We start from the raw sequence: 19993 nt of genomic DNA, 5'->3' as shown, positions 1-19993 counted from the left end.
AAATGATTGGTTATTTGGGGAAAGAAATAAATATATACACTAAAGTTATTACGAACTCCGTGGAGCATGTGGGGATCTTCCGATATCCAGGCACTCTTTCTTTCTTTCTTTTTTTTTCTATAGGGATGTTAGGGGGGAGGGGCTAAGGGGAGGGGGGAAGGGTTTTTTTTCTTCTTTCTGTAATTATTTGAAAACTCAATTAAAAAAAGTTTAAAAAAAAGTGTATGAGGTGGTAGCTGCATCTGATGAATGCTCAGCTGGCTCCCTGCCGTGCTCTGCTGTGGGTGTGCTGGTACCAGTCGTCCAAGGTGCTGGCCCTGAATCTACAGCTGTATCTGGGTCTAATTCTTGTGAAGTGTCAGTAGGTTCTTGGCTCAGTTCCCTGGAGACCACTGGAACTTGCTGCTCTGTGTGTCTACCCATGTTCTGCAATATACTGTTACTGTTTCTCCAGATCTCCTCACTATCCTCTCAGATCCTCCACTACTCTCTGGATGATTATCCTGCCAAAGGGTTTTGGCCTGAAAAGTCGACTGCACTTTTTTCCCACAAATTCTGCCTGGCCTGCTGAGTTCCTCCAGGTATCTTATGGTACAGTGCATACTGCACAACGCTGTACGGAGAACTTAAAAAATCATCTGAACTGGAAGCTTTCTTCGGGTTTTTAAATGAGAAAATAAATAAAGAGGGGATGGAGATAGATGTCTTTCCACCATGTGGGCTCAAATTGAAATCTGAATTAACCTGAGCAGGAAACAATAGGAAAAAAAAGCTTATGTACAGGAGGTAATGTACATACAAAACAAACTTTAGAGGCCAGAACAGTAAGCTTTGGACTACATATCCATAGCATCAGCTGGCAAAAAGCATGTGCTGAGGCAGTAAAACCACAAGGGAAGAAGGTGCTGGTGAGTTTTAGGGAGATCAAGTACAATTTAGTAGCCTTGGGAGCATTCTACTAACGTGTTGCTAAATAGCAGCATTGTCTTCTGGGTGGAAGGGTGCTTATATAGATTACTCAGCTGTGAAGCTGTGAGACAACATGCCTGCAACTGATAAAGTTTGCTACACTGAAAGTGAGATAGCACAGCATCGCACAAGGAAACACCAATGCTGTTCTGTGAATGTCGCAACTCAAGATCATTATATTAATGGTTTTTTCACAAATAATTTTAGAGTAATTCACAACATTGTTATAAAATACTTAAATAATATCCAGGGAAAATTGTGAGTGCACCTTATGCTTTATCAGCATAAACGATTTGGCTATAACTTGAATTTTACTGTTAATCTAAATGATGCAGAAGTTCTTGGTGAGTTACTCTTTCCTTCAGAGTAGTTACTTACACTGTCAATCAGACGTGTTGATTCAGATGCGTTTGGAGAACTTACATCACTTTTGACAAAGAAATATATAATAGCACTAAAAAAGAAAACAAGTAGATTAATATTTTATAGGAAAATATCATATTACAAAGTTCTAAATATCTTCAAATTAATCTTCAATTTTGCAACTAAGTTGGACTACAGCAAATGAGTCAATGGTTTTGGTTTTGTATAAACAAGATCTTTCTTTCTTTTTAAATCTTTTTATTAATTTTAAACAAACATAAATGAAACATGAATACAAAGTGTTTGAGAGTACATAATTAATAGTTTAAATAGACATTCAAATATATAATAATAAAAATATATAACCTCCCAAACTCATAACATTGATGAACAAAGAAATAAAAAGAAAAGACCCCAGAAAAAAAGAGAAAAACAAAACACTAACCAACATGGGCCATTGAATAATATTAAGTACATATACAGTAGTGCCAATAACTCCAAACCTCCATCCAAATAATTAAGGATAATATGAGTAAGGTTTAGGAAAAGACAATTCAACTCATATGAAAATGTTGAATAAATGGTCTCCAAGTTTCTTCAAATTTAACTGAAGGGTCAAAAACAACACTTCTAATTTTTTCTAAGCTCAAACAAGAAATGGTTTGAGAAAACCACTGAAATATAGTTGGAGGATTAATTTCTTTCCAATTCAATAGAATAGATCTTCTAGCCATTAGTGTAACAAATGCAATCATTCATCGAGATGAAGAGGATAGACAACTATTATCCACCATTGGTAAACCAAATATTGCAGTAAAAGGATGCGGTTGGATATTAATATTCAGAACTCTTGAAATAATACTGAAAATATCTTTCCAGTAATTTTGTAAACAAGGGCAAGACCAAAACATATGGGTAAATGAGGCAACATCAGAATGACATCTGTCACAGGTTGAATTAACATAAGAATAAAATCGATCAAGTTTATCCTTAGACATATGAGCTCTATGTACAAACTTAAATTGTATTAGAGCATGTTTAGCACAAATAGAGGACGAATTAACTAATAGTAACATTTTCTCCCATTGCTCAGTGGATATAAGACAATTAAGTTCGTCTTCCCATTCCTTCTTAATTTTTTCTGATACATCTGGCTGTATATTCATAATCATAAACGACAGCTACTAAACCCTTTTGACAAGAATTCAGAGCTAAAATTTCTTTCCGTAATGTCCAATGGACCTAGTTTCGGAAAAGACTGTAACTCATTATACAAAAAATTTCTAACTTGCAAATATCTAAAAAAGAGTTTTAGGTAAATTATATTTATTAGATAACTGTTCAAAGGACATAACGCTATCATCTAAAAACAAATCACGAAAACATGTTATACCTTTTGTTTTCCATTTAAAAAAAAGTTTGATCCATAAAAGAAGGCCGAAAAAAATAATTAGATACTATAGGGCATGATAGAATAAACTTATTCAAACCAAAAAATTTATGAAATTGAAACCAGATTCGCAATGTGTATTTGACTATAGGATCAGTTATTTGTTTATTCAATTTAGATAAAGAAAAGGGAAGTGAAGATCCTAAGACTGAAAACAACGAAAAGTCTTGTACCGATTTACATTCCAAATTTACCCATTGTGGACAGGCAGCTGTAGTCAATTCTTGTGTCCAAAATATTAAATATCGTATATTACTGCCCAATAATAAAATCTCAAGTTTGGCAAAGCCAAACCACCTTCCTTCTTAGGCTTCTGTAAATATTTTTTGCCTAGTCTAGGATTTTTATTCTGCCAAAGATAAGAAGATATTTTGGAGTCAATAATATCAAAAAAAGATTTAGGAATAAAAATTGGTAATGCTTGAAATAAATATAAGAATTTGGGTAATACCATCATCTTAATAGCATTAATTCTACCAACCAATGACAAAGATAGTGGAGACCACCTGGTAGCAAGTTACTTAATCTGGTCAATTAAGGGTAAAACGTTAGCTTTAAATAAATCTTTGTGTTTTTTAGTAATTTTAATACCTAAATAAGTAAAATAATCTGTAACAACCTTAAATGGTAAACGTTTGTAAATTGAAACCTGCATATTTAATAGAAATAGTTCATTCTTGTTAAAATTCAATTTATAACCAGAAAAGTTACTAAACTGAGCAAACAAAGACAAAATAGCAGGAATAGATCTTTCAGTGTCAGATATGTATAGTAACAAATCGTCAGCATATAATGATAACTTATACCTCCCCTCCCCACGAGTAATACCAAAAATATTAGGTGATTCACGAATAGCTATAGCCAAAGGTTCTAGAGCGATGTCAAATAGTAAAGGACTTAAAGGACAACCTTGCCTTGTACCACGGAATAACTGAAAAAAAGGAGATCTTTGATTATTGGTTAAAAACCGAAGCCAAGGGTTTATGGTATATTAATTTAATCCATGATATAAATTTTGAACTGAAATTAAAATGCATTGTATTAAATAAATATGGCCATTCAACTCTATCAAATGCTTTTTCAGCATCTAGAGAAATGACACATTCTGGTATTTTGGGTGAGGAAGTGTAAATAATATTTATTAATTTTCTAATGTTAAAAGATGAATAGCGATTTTTAATAAATCCAGTTTGATCTTCAGAAATGATTCGAGGTAATATATTTTCTAATCTAGTAGCCAAAATTTTACTAAAAATCTTAAAATCCGTGTTCAGTAAGGATATAGGCCGATAGGATGCACACTCAATAGGGTCTTTATCTTTTTTAAGAATTAAAGAAATAGAAGCTTCATAAAAAGATTGTGGCAATTTGCCTATAATTAATGCATCTTTAAAAATTTTACAAACAAGATCACTTCTGATATAAAAGAATGAAGTAGCAATCATAATTATTTTTAAAATAGCAAATCTTGTTTCAAGAACAAAGGTGATCATACAAATCCAGGAAAAGAATACAAACTGTAACAATTCCTCTTATTTCATGGGAGTTGCCTGAACAGGTTTACCTTAAGAAAGCCAGAGCAGCCCCAGTATAGTTTAAGTAAGGCTTTGCAACTTCCTCAGGATCAATTCCAAACCAACCAAATCTGAAACAAATTAGACAGTGCAGTTACAACACTTGCGAACGATTGATCATTTGAACTACAACCATTTGAAGCCGAATCAATAGAATCACACTAAAATTAAGCTGAGCTTTGTAGCGTTTTCCGATCTAAATTTGCTTTTACTCAATAGGTTTTGAAAAGTTAACAAAATGAAGAAACCATGTTCCATCTATTAGGTTCTGAAAATGACATATCAGATAGAAAACTGGTATCATGATTATCACCAGAATGACAAAAAATTTGGTTGTTTTTAATACTCATAGTAGTAATATTATTCCAAAGATTATTAGATTCCCAATACTAGTTTTTCAGGAGTGGATCAGCCAACGAATATGAAGTAGGTATTTATCTGGGGTTTCACAGGACATCTAGGAGTTTGTTTTACTAAAAAAATACTAATTACTGAAAATCAAAGTTATCATGTAACTGAGAAACCTCTAATCTCCTTTGTAGCAAAGAAATAGCTTAATTACCTTCTGGACACGTTGAACAGTGATCCACAAAAGAGGAAATATATGATAGCAATCAAAGCAGGAATACAAAAATGGTACAAATGTTTTCTACATTCAAAAGCAGTTCTTAAGTATACAGTTGCGCTGGTGAAGTAACATTAATATTTAAAAAAAAACTTTGGGATATAGCTGGATACTAAGCTATTTGGATTTTAGTAGCCCTAGTGATGAAGGTCCTGAGAAAAATATCTAAGGGCTAAACCATCCTGGGTAATAGATTTGCTTAGACTATTGAAAGACATTAATAAACTATCTCACAGAACTGAAAGAAACACTATTGTCATTTTCCAGTTGAAGGTCAAAGTTTTCACTAAGAAGTCTATTTGTCCAGCAATGGACAGTTTTACAGGAATAATTTAAACAGTAGAATCTCAGCAATTTGAAGAGTAGAATTTCAAACTTCCAGGGTTGCAACTGTTGTAATAAAAGATTGTTGTACTAATCTCCATTTATCTATCAGACAAATCCATCTGTTGGGCGACTATGTGCTTGAATTTTATGCCGTTTCAATGGGAGCTCTTATTAGGGGAACCACCAGGTTCGATAGCAAGTTGAAGATTATGGAGGTTTTCAACTGCAGTCTTCCATGGCTTTCAGAAATTAACTTTTGTTTCGGAGGAAACAGCTACCTCTCTGGATCATAACAGTGTCAGTATACAAAAATTCAACCATGGCAATTCAGAATGGTTTGTGCTTCAAAGGAAACTGATGGCTGGAAGAGTAAAATCATCACCAACAGAAAGCATTTAATATGAGCAAAGAAGTAGATGTGGGAGGGAGAAATAATTCCAAGCACAGAAACAAAAAATAAGTGCAAAATAAAAGTAGAGGATGAACCAACAGTTTGTTTTTATTCATGCATGGGTGGTGTTTATTGATTATCCTTCTCTCTCCTGAATTGAGGGTATTTATGAATCAACCGAACTCACGCAGATTTGTAGTTGGGCAGTGGCCAGGTGGGCAGGGAATTTGGATCCCCCTCCCGGAATTGTCAACAAGGCAAACTCAAAGTTGCTCAGTGCCCAGACGCTGAAGTCTGATGGGCCAATTTTGATCTAAATAATTACAATTGAAGATCATATATGACTCCAATATCCTTAATGTTTTAGAAAATAAATTTGCAAGTTTTCCTTGATTGTTTAATTCCAACTCTGCTGCCCTTCAAGTAAATTGTCTTTCAGAGAAAAAATATTTTTATGGACCACTTGGTGGCACCAGAAGCCAAAAATTGATTATAATCACCTTAGGATGCAATGGCTTCAAGGCAATTATGGTTACTTACTAGTTTTTGCAATAGTGCTTTTTAAAATCCTCACTTCTACTTTCTCATGCACTCACCACTCCTCCCCTAGGCCCTCTCACATTGGGTTTGCTTTGATAAACTAAAATAAGCAATAATGTTGTTGGCCTGCGGAAATAGCAAACTGCATCGTGTTATCTTCAAATGCTGATGCTGAATTCAACATCTCCACGTTACAAGGCTGTGCTTCAATCTTGCATGGGGGCAATAGTTCAACTGCTAAATTAATGAAGATGTTGACTACTGTCCTATATTTCTAACAAAAGATATAATTTCTGTATTGTTGCTTGTGGCTCTACACATTGAAAAATAATCTAAAATAGTAATTCCAATTTCTATATTCCCCAATTCAAAATAATTGCTCCTCTGTATCTTCAGCAAAAATCTACATTATCCCACTTTCCAATGTAATCAAGATTTCTGATAAAAGATTCATATACATTGGAACTCCACTTGTTAAATAAAATCTACAATCTAGATGGCTCAATGAGAAACAAATTAGGTTAATTTTATTCTGACTGGCCGTTCTGCACAAAGATTATTATCCTGTGTTGTTAAAGAAAGGCACTGAATATTGTGTATGGCATTCGTGGAAATGTCTTTATATACCTAATGCAGACTAATATGAAGCCTCTTGGCACTTAACCCGAAAACAGAAACTGCCTGATGTAAACGGCAATTTATTTTGGACATTCTGTATCTACAGAACATTAGTTGTACAGAAAAATCCAAAGTTCTCCTTCACACTGTCAAGAACGTTATTCTCCCTAGGCAATGAAAGATTGCAATGTAGGGAAAGTACCCTCAACAACAAGATGTTGGCCGCAGTCTTTCAGAACCAAGCACTCCCTCACTGCCAGCTTGGTATATTCATTTACTATACAAAACATATTTATTAACTGAACTAATTACTATGTATTTAAAGGGGAAACAAGTCAATCATTTTGTATATAAGCTAATACCCACAGAGACAGAAATACTAGCTGCCCAATTCACTTAACACACAGTGGACATAGTCCATAGAACTATTTTTCTCGTATTCATATCACCAATTTAAAAATGGTTCAAATTATATTTCAGGGATAAATTAACAGTTCTAAATATTTTTACCATAAACCTGTGCTGTCAATATCTTGGAGTCATGCAACAATTATGACACCTGAGACCAGTTCACCATGGTTCCATGCTGGTCAAAGTAACTTGTAAGCTCAATTCCACCTTCCAGCACTACATTCATTGTTATAGAGTCATAGAACACTACGGCACAGAAACAGGCCATTTTGCCTATCTAGTCTGTGCTGAACCATTCACCTGCCTAGTCCCATCGACCTGTACCCAGACCATAGGCCTCCATACCCCTCTTCTCCATGTACATATCCAAATTTTTCTTAAATGCTGGTTGACCCTGCATCCACCACTTACACTGGCAGCTCGTTCCACACTCTCACCACCCTCTGAGTGAAGAAGCTATCTCTCATATTCCCCTTAAACATTTCACCTTTCACCCTTAACTCATGACATTTTGTAGCTGTTTAGTGGAAAATGCTTGCTTGCATTTACCTAATCCATACTCCTCATAGTTTTGTATACTGCACCTCTGTCAAATCTCCCCTCATTCTTCTATGTTCTAGGGAATACAGTCCTAATTTATTCAACCTTTCCCTACAACTCAGGTCCTCCAGTCCTGGCAACATCCTTATAAATTTTCTCTGCACTCTTTCAATCTTACTTACATCTTACTTGTCAGTAGGTGACCAAAATTGTATACAATACTCCAAATAAGGCCTCACCAATGTTTTATACAATTTTAACATAACATCCCAACTCCTGTGCTGAATACACTGATTTATGAAGAGCAATTTATCAATAACTTTATGACCCTACGTACCTGCCAAACCATTTTCAAGGAATTATGGGTCTGTATTCCGAGATCCCTCAGTTCTACCACACTCCTCAGTACCCTAGTATTCACCATGTAAGACCTACCCTGGTTGGTCCTCCCAAAATGCAATAACTCACGCCTGTCTGCACTAAATTCCACCTGCCATTTCTCAGCCCATTTTATTCAGCTGGTCCAGATCCACTGAAAGATCTGAATCTTCCTCGTTGTCCACCACACTCCCAATCTTGGTGTCATCCATAAATTTGCTGATCTAGTTTACCACATTATCATTCAAACGTTGATACAGATGACAAACAACAACAGACCCAGCACTGATTCAATCCGATTTACTACCTCCACTTGAATGCCAAGCGACTGAACCTTCTTGACCAACTTCCCACGTGGGACCTTGTCAAAAGCCTTGCTAAAGCCCATGTAAACAACATCTACCGCCTTGCCTTCATCACTTTCCTGGTAATTTCCCTGAAAAACTCTTAAGACTGGCTAGACATGACTAACCATGCACAAAGCCATGTTGACTATCCATCATCTGTCCCTGTCTATCCAAATATTCATATATCTGGTCCCTTAGAACACCTTCCAATAACTTTCCTACTACTGATGTCAGGCTCACCGGCTGATAACTTTTGGTCTTGGCTGTTACTGCACACTACAGTATCATTTAAATATAATGCGGATTTCTGCCTCGACCATACAGTATGTCCCATAAGTCTATTACCACGGGTTTAACAATATTTCCTCTTCTCCCTCTAACTGCTCTTCCAATTATTTTACATTCTATGGCTCTTGTCTTTTGAGCCCTTTGTTAAGGAAACAGATCTGTCCCAGTTACCCTAGCTTGACACCTCAGCAATTAACTCATCAGCCTTGTCTGATCCAAGGACAAGAACCAGAGCTTATCTAAACTTTCCTCATACCTGAAATATTCCAACTCTGGAAAATCCCTTGTAAAATTCCTATGTACTTCTCCAGTGCAACTGCACCACTCTTATAATTTGATGATCAAATCTGTGTGCCGCACTCTGTATGTAATTTAAGTAGCGAGGTACGTGGGTGAAGCAATATTTTCTGCTCTTCGATTCCATTCCCCATTCATTTAAATGAACTCACTAACTTTTTAGAAAACATTAAATACAGCTAAGTGTTCTATTAATTTTATTTTATTGCTTTTAATTACTAGTTTTAATTAAGTATATGATTATCAATAGCCTTAATAATTATGGAGCTTGTTCTGCCTTATCTGCTGGATGTGGAGGGAAAGTTGCCAGTCCTGACAGAAAGTCTGGCCCAGTACAGTTAGCCCCAACAATTGCCTCTTTCACTTAGAATGAAGAAACATCTGGTCTCTACCTAATCATGTCAACTGCATGTTCAGTACAAACAATAACTAAACATTTACTTTTATACACTAATTAATCCCAGATACAGTCTGTAGCAATTTTTCAAGGCTACTCAATGGACAAAGCTGTAGTGAAGCTACATTAAGTTCTTCTGAAAGTTACTGTAATATCAAAGTGCCAGAATGAATGAACAATAGTTGGCAAATATCAACTCGTTCCTAATAAAAATTCTCAACCAGCAATCATATTTTTCAATCTAAAGTAAACAAGCGATGTCATTAATGGGACAATGCAGTTTGTTATCTGGACTTACCTAGAACTAGCCCACCCCATCAAGAGATTAAATGCCGCCCAGATTAAAAGTCCAAGGCCTAAACCAATAGTTTTCAAAATTGGAACAACAGTTATATTCCCTAAAAACAAAGATAGGAAATCATATCATTAATTCTTGAACTCAGCCTCAATTGTTAAATAAACATAGCAGAACTGAAACTGAGATTTACTGACCACTCTCATGATAGTCAACTATGAAATTATGCTCTGTAACCTTCTGGGTTAATAGGCTTACCTGCTGGTTGTACCTCAATTCACGTTAACAGCATTTATGCAAACCTTCCACTAAAGTATTCATGTATTCGTTTTAACTGACAATATTGTGATGAATTTACAACTGTTTGGAAATATGTCATAAACACAAGAGACTCTGCAGATGCTGGAAATCCAGAGCAACATACATAAAATGCTGGAGGAACTCAGCAGGCCAGGCAGCATCTATGGAGAGGGATAACAGTTGACATTTTGGTCTGAGACCCTTTCTCAGGTATACATTATGTCATTTTTATAAAATGTTTTAAATAATGCACTTTTAGCAAATACAATTTCAATGTAATGACTGGCATAGCAAGTTAACAATATTGGGCTGGATGAGAGGTGTAGAAATGGGAATCACCACTCATTTAAATAAAAAATTTGATAGCACTATTGAGACTGAAATGCCCACTGAGTGAGTTAGCTTGTAATGTATGGCAAAAGTGAGTCAATGCATAACCATTGCAGACTCTAAGTGAGGTACTGTTGCGGGGCAGATCTGGTTCTATTTTTTGTAATCTATTCATTGTATCACTATGGAATATGAAAAATGAAATTATTCTTAGTTGTAGGATTGCATGCTGTATTGTTTTCCCTGCCTAACCCCAAACATGAAATAGTACTTGTTAATTCTTAGTGCTTTGATAGAAGGAATCAACACTTTACGTTGATGTTATGGTATTTAAACTTGAAAGGTCAAGGCGTAAATCTGAACCTTCATTTACATTCTATTCAAGATGAAGTGCTGGAAAAGCAAACTGGAAGCAGTTTCTGTAAGAAAGGATTTCATTCAATTTCTTTTGATATGCCACCCACAAACGATCTGAAAAATAAACTGGAGGCCTGTTAAATAACAAAATCTACAGCACAAGGCCACAATTTAGGGAGGAATGAAAAGTTTAAAACCCCTGAGCATAGATTGGGATGACAATGATTATCAGGGCAGACAGACACGAATAAAAGTGAGTCAAATTAGAACACAACACATTACAGAACAGTACAGGCCCCTTGGCCCACAATGTTGTGCCAACCTTTCAACCTACTCTAATATAAACCTAACCCTTCCCACCTAGACAGCCTTCAATTTCTCTTTCATCCACGTGCCCATCTTAAAGTTTCTAAACTGGCTCTACCACAACCACTGGGGGTGTTCCACACACTCAGCACTCCATGTGTTAAAAAAAAACGTAGCTCTGAAATCTACACCCGCCCCCCCAACAATCACCCTAAAATTATGCACCTTGTATTAGCTATTTCTGCCTTGCGAAAAATGTTTCCGGCTATCCATTCCATCTAAGCCTCTTATCAGCTTGTAGAATTCTATCAAGTCACCTTTCATCCTCTTTCCTTCAAAGAGTGAAACTCCAGCTCACTCAGCCTATGCTCAGAAGACACGCACTCTAACCCAGGCAGCATGATGGTAAATCTCCTTTGCACCCTCTCCAAAGCTTCCATGTACTTCCTATAGTGAAGCAACCCAAACTGAACAGAATATTCCAAATGTGGTCTCACCAGGGTTTTATAGAACTGCAACATTACTGTGAGGTTCTTGAACTCAGTCCAATAACTTGCTCACCACTGAAGTGAGAATGATAGGTCTGTAGTTCCCAGGGTTATCACTACTCTTTTTCTTGAACCTCCAATCCTCTGGCACTACTCTTGTGGCCAGTGAGGGTACAAAGATATTTGCCAAGGACACAGCAATCCCTTCACCTGCTTCCCATAGAGACCCGGGGCATTTCCCCAGAAAACCTTAACCTTGCTTCCCATAGAGACCCGGGGCATTTCCCCAGCAATCCCTTCCCCTGATTCCCATAGAGACCCGGAGCATTTCCCCAGAAAACCTTAACCTTGTTTCCCATAGAGACCTGGAGCATTTCCCCAGAAAACCTTAACCTTGCTTCCCATAGAGACCCGGAGCATTTCCCCAGAAAACCTTAACCTTGCTTCCCATAGAGACCTGGAGCATTTCCCCAGAAAACCTTAACCTTGCTTCCCATAGAGACCCGGAGCATTTCCCCAGAAAACCTTAACCTTGCTTCCCATAGAGACCCGGAGCATTTCCCCAGCAATCCCTTCCCTTGATTCCCATAGTGACCCGGAGCATTTCTCCAGCAAACCCTTTCTCTGATTCCCATAGAGATCCGGGGCATTTCTGTTCCAGCCCCAGGTACTTACCTATCCTAACGTTTTCAGAAGTCCCAGCATTCCCTCTGTCTTAATGTTGCTGCTTCAGCAACCCCACAACCCCGATTTAACCCTAACCTAATCGCAGGTCTTTTTACAGTGACCAGTGAACCTAGTTGGTATGGTTTTGGACTGTTGGAGGAAACCGGAGGATCCAGAGAAAACACACATTCCACAGGGAGGACCTACAGAGGATGCTGGGATTGAACTCTGCACTTCAATGCCCTGAGCTGCAATGGCATCGCACTAATAACTGCTACTCTACTGTGGTTTCGTGGTTAGCTTAGTACCATATTAGTTAGTTTTACAGTCCTCATGGTTTCTTCACCCTTCTATCCCTTCGTTGGCTCAAGAGGACACACCTATCCAGAATTCCTTGCAAGTGCTCCCTAAACAACTTCCACATTTTCATTGCACACTTCCCTGAGTATATCCGTTGTCAATTTACATCATAATGCCCCTCCTCATGCAGCCTGTTCCTATACTTCTCCAAGGCTATAGTAACTCAGTGGACAATCCCTCCACAACATCCTTCCTTTGCAATTAGCAATGCCACTCCCCCACCTCTTTTGCCTCCCTCCCATCCCCTCTGAAACATCCAAACCCCGGAACATCCAGCAGCCAATCCTGCCCTGTGCCAGCCAAGTCTCCCTAATGTATTTTTTTTAAAAAACAAAGCTACAAAAATTATTTACTCACAAATACAAACATCAGTGTTAACAAGACTGTTAACAATTTCAAATTAAAATATGGGTACTACTATCTAAAGATACTCAGTTCCCTGGGAGGCCCACTGTTCCCAGAAATAGCTCACTATACCTACAGTGAGCACATGCTATGCTCCCCCTCTAAGGATACTTGGGTACAAACATAACTCAGAAGAGGGGCAGACAGTTGGCTTGGGCAGAGCCCTTGACTGCCAGCTAACTGTACCCCTGGAAGACGATCTTGCCAGGCTCAGGAGCAATCCCTCCAGTAGACCCCCTGAGTGACCCAACACCCTCCATACGGGTGCCCACATATCAGAAGGCAAAGGCTGAAGTGCAATCAAAACTGAAGGGGCAGCCCCTTCGGATACTCAAACTGGGGCTGCAAGCTCCCACACTCCGTATAACCATGGTACACTGACTGATCCCAGCCACAGAATGGGCCTAGCTCAGAATTCCATTGCAAGGCACTGCCCAATGCAACATCTTTCAACCAAGGTCCCCAATGCACAGGGCAAGGAGCCCTGCATAAAGAGAAATGCACTGCAGACCTCCCCCACTGGCAGGTGGCAAAGCGGACCAGCAGGGCTTATCCAGTCGGCGGGCAAGGGCAAGGAAGCGAAAGTTGTGCAGTAGCTGCCTGTACAGGAATTGTCTCAGCACGTGGCGACGCAGCACAGTAGGAGTCTCGGCATACTGGCTTCTTCTGGGTCCTGAAGACGAAAGCAGTGGGTGGGACCAGAGTGACCAACCACTGCCAGAGCTTGGGGGCCACCAGCGGATTTATGACCGGTGCACTTCTCCGGTGCAAAAATGCACAAAGCAGACCCGACCAGTATCCCTGCCGGGCAGAGACTTCCGTCTCTCTGTCCTGCCAGATCTCACCGGAGTTCAGATGGACCCCCAGACAGAGGCGGGGCATGGTGCGCCACTCCAAGAGTTTTAACCCGTTCAGGCAGGGAGTCCATCGCCACTGACCCACCAAAAGACCAGCGCACTTTTCCCAGTTTACTCCTGCAGAGAACATCATCACTGTGAGCCAAAACCATGACATCCATGTCTGGTTTGCGCCGAATCAAACCCATCAACTTCTCATGGAGAAGGCACGGGAATGGCACCACGTAAACACAGTACGACTTCCCCAAAACAGGGGTACCCCCCTCCCAAAGCACAAGGGCACTGTCAAGGACCCGTTGACTTTAACAAGGCACACCACTGAACTGTATAACTGTTAGACAGAATGTTCTTTGTCTTATTCCCGAGTCATCTTGCATTTCAATAGCTGCAATTTTGTCTTATCAACTGTTTATGCTTTCTGTCTCTCTATGTGGTGCACCTACCTATATACCAACTGCCCCTGCCTCTGGCCTATCACTCTGGTTCCTATCCCCCTTGAAACATTAGCTTAAACACTCCCCAACAGTCCTCGAAAATCTGCTCACAAGGATATTGGCCCCCCTCAAATTCAGGTGTTACCCTCCATTTTGTACAGGTCATGCCTTCCCCAGAAGAGATCCCAATGATCACAAATCTGAAACCCTGCCCCTGCATCAATTCCTCAGACAGACAAACTCCACATTAATTCTAACAAATTTTGGCTCAATGTGTTCAACAGACATCAAACAGGTTGGTTAAAATAGGTCAACGTTTTCTTATTTCATTCCATTTTTACAATGCATACACACATGTACACATTTGAAGTAGTGGGCTTAAGAAACAAATAACACTTACCAGTTGCCCATACGAAACCTCCAAGCATAGCAAGAGGCCAGAATTTAGGGCACTTCAGTATTAAGTTGACGATCAGAGACACAATCCATATTCCTGCACACAGGATCCACTGGAAGAACAACCCTGAAATAAATGTAATTGGATTTATATTGACATTTTCCCCATAACTCCACAAGCTCATCATCCTTAGGTTTACGTCAACATACTGATGAAAAAACATGTGTTCCTGTATCAAAAAATTACTTAGTGAAACAGTGAGAAATGCAAAGGCAAATTTAGAACGCGTGCAACAACACATATGTAGAAAACATGCAAGACTGCTGGGCTGCATGCATGAGTAGCCGCTGTATGTGAGAATTTGATGATACAGCGATAACTGAACATTTCATATTCTTAGAGACAAGGTCCTCTGAAATAAAAAAAAACAGGAAAGAGTAGAATGAGTCAAGGAGGCAGAACCACTTAAGGAGCTATTAGAGTACTGGGCTAACAGGATCCTTGACTGAACAGGATCCAAATGATTGAAACATCAAGAAGGGCACCACCAGGAAACTGGGTTGCTGAACAGTGAGAGGGAGATAGAGGACGATGTCTGCAGGGACATTTATAGACGTGCAAGAACTGTAGGATGATGAAATTATGGGGCTTCAATCACCCTGATATTGATTGGGATGAAGTTAAAAGATGGGGGCGGGAAGGGCTATTCTTGAAATAATTTCAGAATTTCCTTGGTCAGAATGTTTTCTGCCCATTGAATTAGGATGCATTACTGGGTGAATGAGGTGTACCAAGTGGACCAAATACTTGGGGTCATCATACCAAAATACTGAGACTGATAAAGGAGAAGGCCAAGCAGTAATCTTGTGAGTCGGCTGGTGTGGTATACTACGTCCGGTGCTCCCAGTGTAGCCTTTTATATATTGATGAGACCCGACGCAGACTGGGAGACCGTTTTGCTGAGCACCTGCTCTTGGTCTGCCAGAGAAAGCAGGATCTCCCAGTGGCCACATATTTTAATTCCATGTCCCATTCCCATTCTGATATGTCTATCCATGGCCTCCTCTACTGTCAAAATGAATCCAAACTCAGGGTGGAGGAACAACACCTTATATACCGGCTGGGTAGCCTCCAACCTGATGGCATGAACATTGACTTCTATAACTTCTGTTAATGCCCCTCCTCCCCTTCTTACCCCATCCCTGACATATTTAGTTGTTTGCCTGTTCTCCATCTCCCTCTGGTGTTTCCCCCCCCCCACCTCCTTTCTTTCTCCTTAGGCCTCCCGTCCCATGATCCTTTCCCTTCTCCAGCTCTGTATCACTTTCGCCAATCATCTTTCCAGCTCTTAGCTTCATCCCACCCCCTCCGGTCTTCTCCTATCATTTGCGTTTCCCCTCCCCCCACTACTTTCAAATCTCTTACTATCTTTCCTTTCGGTTAGTCCTTTTGAAGGGTCTCAGCCTGAAACGTTGACAGTGCTTCTCCCTATAGATGCTGCCTAGTCTGCTGTGTTCCACCAGCATTTTGTGTGTGTTGTTGTCAGTGATCTTGCTGTTCGGAGGAGGGCTAATTTCAATGCAATTTGTTAATATCTGGACAGGATAAAGTTGAGCCAGAGATTTAGCAAGTAAAATTGTATGAGAAAAGGAGATGTTTTAAGTATCAACATACAAGAAAAACAAAGAAATTTCTACAAGCCTGTGAATTGCAATCTCAAGATAAGCAACTTGGTCGTATCAAGAACCGAGAATGAAACCAGTGCATAGAGAGAATGGAAAGTACCTTACACAGGTCTTTATTAACAAGATAGAGGATACTCTCAGTACTGTATATCAAATAAAAAGAAATAGTAGAGATACTGGACAAGGCAAAAACTGAAAAGAAGAAATACTTTAGCTGGTCTGAATGTAATGCATATTCAGACTGTTTAGGTAATTGGTGAAGAAGATTGCAGAAAGTTTGCCAAAATGTTACAGTCCTCCTTGGGTGCATAGGAGTTGTTGAGGACTGAGGAATGAGGAGTTTGAGCACCTTTGTTTGAGGAGTACATGGCAAGCAACTACAAATCTGTTAATTTAACTTCACTGGTGGGGCAGCTTTTATAAGCAGTTAATAAAAGAGCTGCATGGATTTTGTGGGAATAGCAGCCATGAAATGCATAAAACAGAAGCAATTCTCTACGATGCTTAGTTATTGAATTAATTCAAAACAGGTATCAAAAGATTATGCAATCAGGTAAATGTGAATAGTACAAGAAAATGGCACCAAGGCAGGAGATAAGTCACGAATTTTGAATTACATGAAGGGCCAGAGAGCCTACTTCTGCTTCTAATCTGTATATTCTCAATGTGGATTTCAGAGGATGCTTGATATTTCACATAAAAGACTAAACTGTGGCAGCATGTATAAAAATAAATACTAACTGTAGAGCAGGGAGTGGTATTAAAGTACTGCCTTTTAGAGTGGAGGTTAGTTCTCCATGCGAGCACCAGATGGTCAGTGTTTGGACTACAGGTTTTTCTTGTTTATGATTTGGATAGAGGTGTGCAGGGTAAGATCTCCAAATTTACAGATGACGTTAAAATTGGCAATGTGGTAAACAACGAGGACAGTAACAAAATCAAGAGGGTCTACAAAGAGTTGGTTATGATCTCAAAGTCTGGTTCTGTAAACATGGTGCGGGGTAGAGTTAAAAGGGAATAAAAGTAAATAATTTGAACTCTAATGAATGAACAAGAGAATGACACTAAGCTGATTGCTGTACAATGAACTGGCATGAATTTAGTGAGCTTAATGGTCTCCATTGTCAGAAAGGTTCTATGTGCTCGATTTCAGAAAAGGTGCTAGTACAAAAGTAAGTTATCTTGACGCTATTTTGAAGTACTATGGGTAGTTTTGGTCTCTGTATCCTGAAATGATATACTTGTCCAGGAGTAGTGCACTAACCATTCATTGAATGGATTCCTGGGAAGAAGAGTTTGCCTTAAATGGAAAGATTAATTGACAATGATTGATAGGTTCTGGAATTTACAAGACTGAGAAGAAGTGACAGAACAGATGTTAAAAGCTTTATAGAAATATTTTAGCTGAGCAATAAATATGATGATTTCATGAAAAACATAATTTATAATAGTTAATGGATTCTTCAATGCTACAATTATACTTCTAGGACAGACTGTAAATTATCTTGAAGTTCACTATCTGATTGAACATTAGCATTAGATAGCATGGCATTCAAGGTGCTACGATGATACATGATACAACTATACATGATAGTTGAAGCAGAGCTGTACAATTACCATCGCCGGTATCATACTTCTTCACCGGAACAAAATTGCTCCCAAAAAACACAACTGAGACAGCACAGGCTGCAAATCCGAATGCCAAATTACTTCCATTTTGTCCAGATGTTTTGTTTGAGTTGATATGCATTCCCACGACCGAGGGCTGATCCCAAGTGTGAACAGCTGTGACATTGGGGCTTTTCCAGCCATCTGCAAAAACAAAAATCCCAAAAGATGAGGAAATGTGCAAGACTGCCTCTGCGCTCTGCAAAGAGAAATGGACAAAAATATTATCTTCCCAACACATCTGCCTGGATATAGTCTATGGCACCCCATTCCCTGTTCACATGACTGTCTAAAAGCCTCTTAAACATTGCTGCCTATCTGCGTCCACCATGTCCCCTGGCAATATCATTTAGGCACATCCCACTCTCCTCATACATCTCCTTTAAACTTTGCCCCCTCACCTTAAACATATACTCTCTTGTATTTGACATTCCCACCCCGGTGAAATAAAACTCTAGCTGTGGTGCAGCTCATCATGTTTTATACTTCTACAAGGTTACCCCTCAGGTTGGAAAGCCCAAGTCTGACTATTCCTCACAGCTAGTACTTTCTAATCCATGCAACTCTGGAGTATTGTGTTCATTTCTGGTTGTCCCTTTACAGGAAGGATGTGGAGGCTTTGAAGAGAGTGCAGAAAAGTTTAATTAAGATGCTGCCTGAATTAGAGGGCATGCTCCATAAGTAGCAGTTGGACACACATAGGTTGTTTTCTGCTGGAGAATTAGAGGATGACCCGATAGAGATTATGAGAGGACAGCTGGTAATTTTTCCAGGGGTTGAAATATCTACTAGCAGAAGGGATGCATTTAAAGTGAGGTGTGTCAAGTTCAAAGGAGTTCTGCAGGTGAATTTTTTTTGTACAGAGAGTGGTGGGTGCACAGTGATATCGGAGGTAAATACAATACAGGTATTCAAGAGGCTCTTAGACAGACATACAGTACCGTGCAAAAGTCTTAGGCATATATAGAGTAGCTAAGACTTTTGCACTGTAGCAATTTCATACATTGCACTGTACTGCTGCTGCAAAAAACAAATTTCATGACATATATATGTGATGATAAACCTGGTTCTGATATGAGTCTCCACTGTGGACTGTGACTGAGAAGAGGGCAGGCTGAGGAGAATTATAGTTGGGAAAAGGTGAAAGGAGGGAGTGGGAAGCAACAGAGAGATATTGTAATGATCAATAAAACAATTGCTTGGAATCAAACGACCTTGCCTGGTGTCTCAGGGCTGGGTGTGTCTGCACCAGCAGCACCTGCCCCTCTCTCACCCGCCCCTCGCACTTCCTCTCTACCACTTGTCCCACCCACTCCCGTGATGTTCCACCTTTGCCTTTCCCAACATCATTTGCTCCCGCCAGATTTACAAACTCGCCCTCTGCTCCACATTGACAAATGGAGTACTTAGACACCCTAGCTAGCTAGCTATATACTTAAGACTTTTGCACAGAACTGTATGAATGGACAAGAAATCAAAGGATATGACCATTATGCAGGCAATTAGATCAGCTCAGTTGAGCATTTGATGACTAAGGTAATTAGTTTAGCACAAGATTGCTGATAAAGGTCTTATTCCTGTGCTGCGGTATTCTATGTCTGAACTTCATCCGTACTCTCTCCAAAGCCCCACTTCCTTCCTGTGATGAGTTGACTGGAACTGCATACAATACTCCAAATGCGGCCTAGCCGGTTCTGTACACCTGCAAGACGACTTCACTACCTTATGCTTATGCTATGCATATACCTTATGCATGCACCCAAGAGCCCTCAGTACATCAATGTTCCTATTGGCTCTACCGTTTACCGTATGTTCCCCTTTTATGTTTGACCTCCTAAAGTGCAACACTTCACACCTGTCCAGCTTAAACACCATCTCCCAATTCTCCTCCCATATTTCCAATTGCTCGATATCCTGCTGCATCCCTCAA

At 39.3% G+C, this 19993-nt stretch overlaps 1 protein-coding gene across 4 annotated transcripts in view; it reads right to left on the bottom strand.

The window, feature by feature from the left end:
• The window catches only part of tmem144b (transmembrane protein 144b), a 62301-nt gene that overhangs the window by 28559 nt on the left and 13749 nt on the right, over positions 1-19993 (bottom strand). For all 4 annotated transcript variants that reach the window (XM_059964933.1, XM_059964937.1, XM_059964935.1 and 1 more), the window contains exons 4-8: positions 18013-18207; positions 14714-14836; positions 9814-9913; positions 4347-4427; positions 1348-1423 (exon numbers count right to left, since the gene is read on the bottom strand). In XM_059964933.1, coding sequence (XP_059820916.1) covers positions 1348-1423; positions 4347-4427; positions 9814-9913; positions 14714-14836; positions 18013-18207 — 575 coding nt within the window. The remainder of the gene's footprint in view (positions 1-1347; positions 1424-4346; positions 4428-9813; positions 9914-14713; positions 14837-18012; positions 18208-19993) is intronic.

Source organism: Hypanus sabinus, chromosome 3, assembly GCF_030144855.1.
Source record: "Hypanus sabinus isolate sHypSab1 chromosome 3, sHypSab1.hap1, whole genome shotgun sequence".
NCBI lineage: Eukaryota > Metazoa > Chordata > Chondrichthyes > Myliobatiformes > Dasyatidae > Hypanus > Hypanus sabinus.
This window is presented reverse-complemented; position numbering and strand designations above follow the sequence as displayed.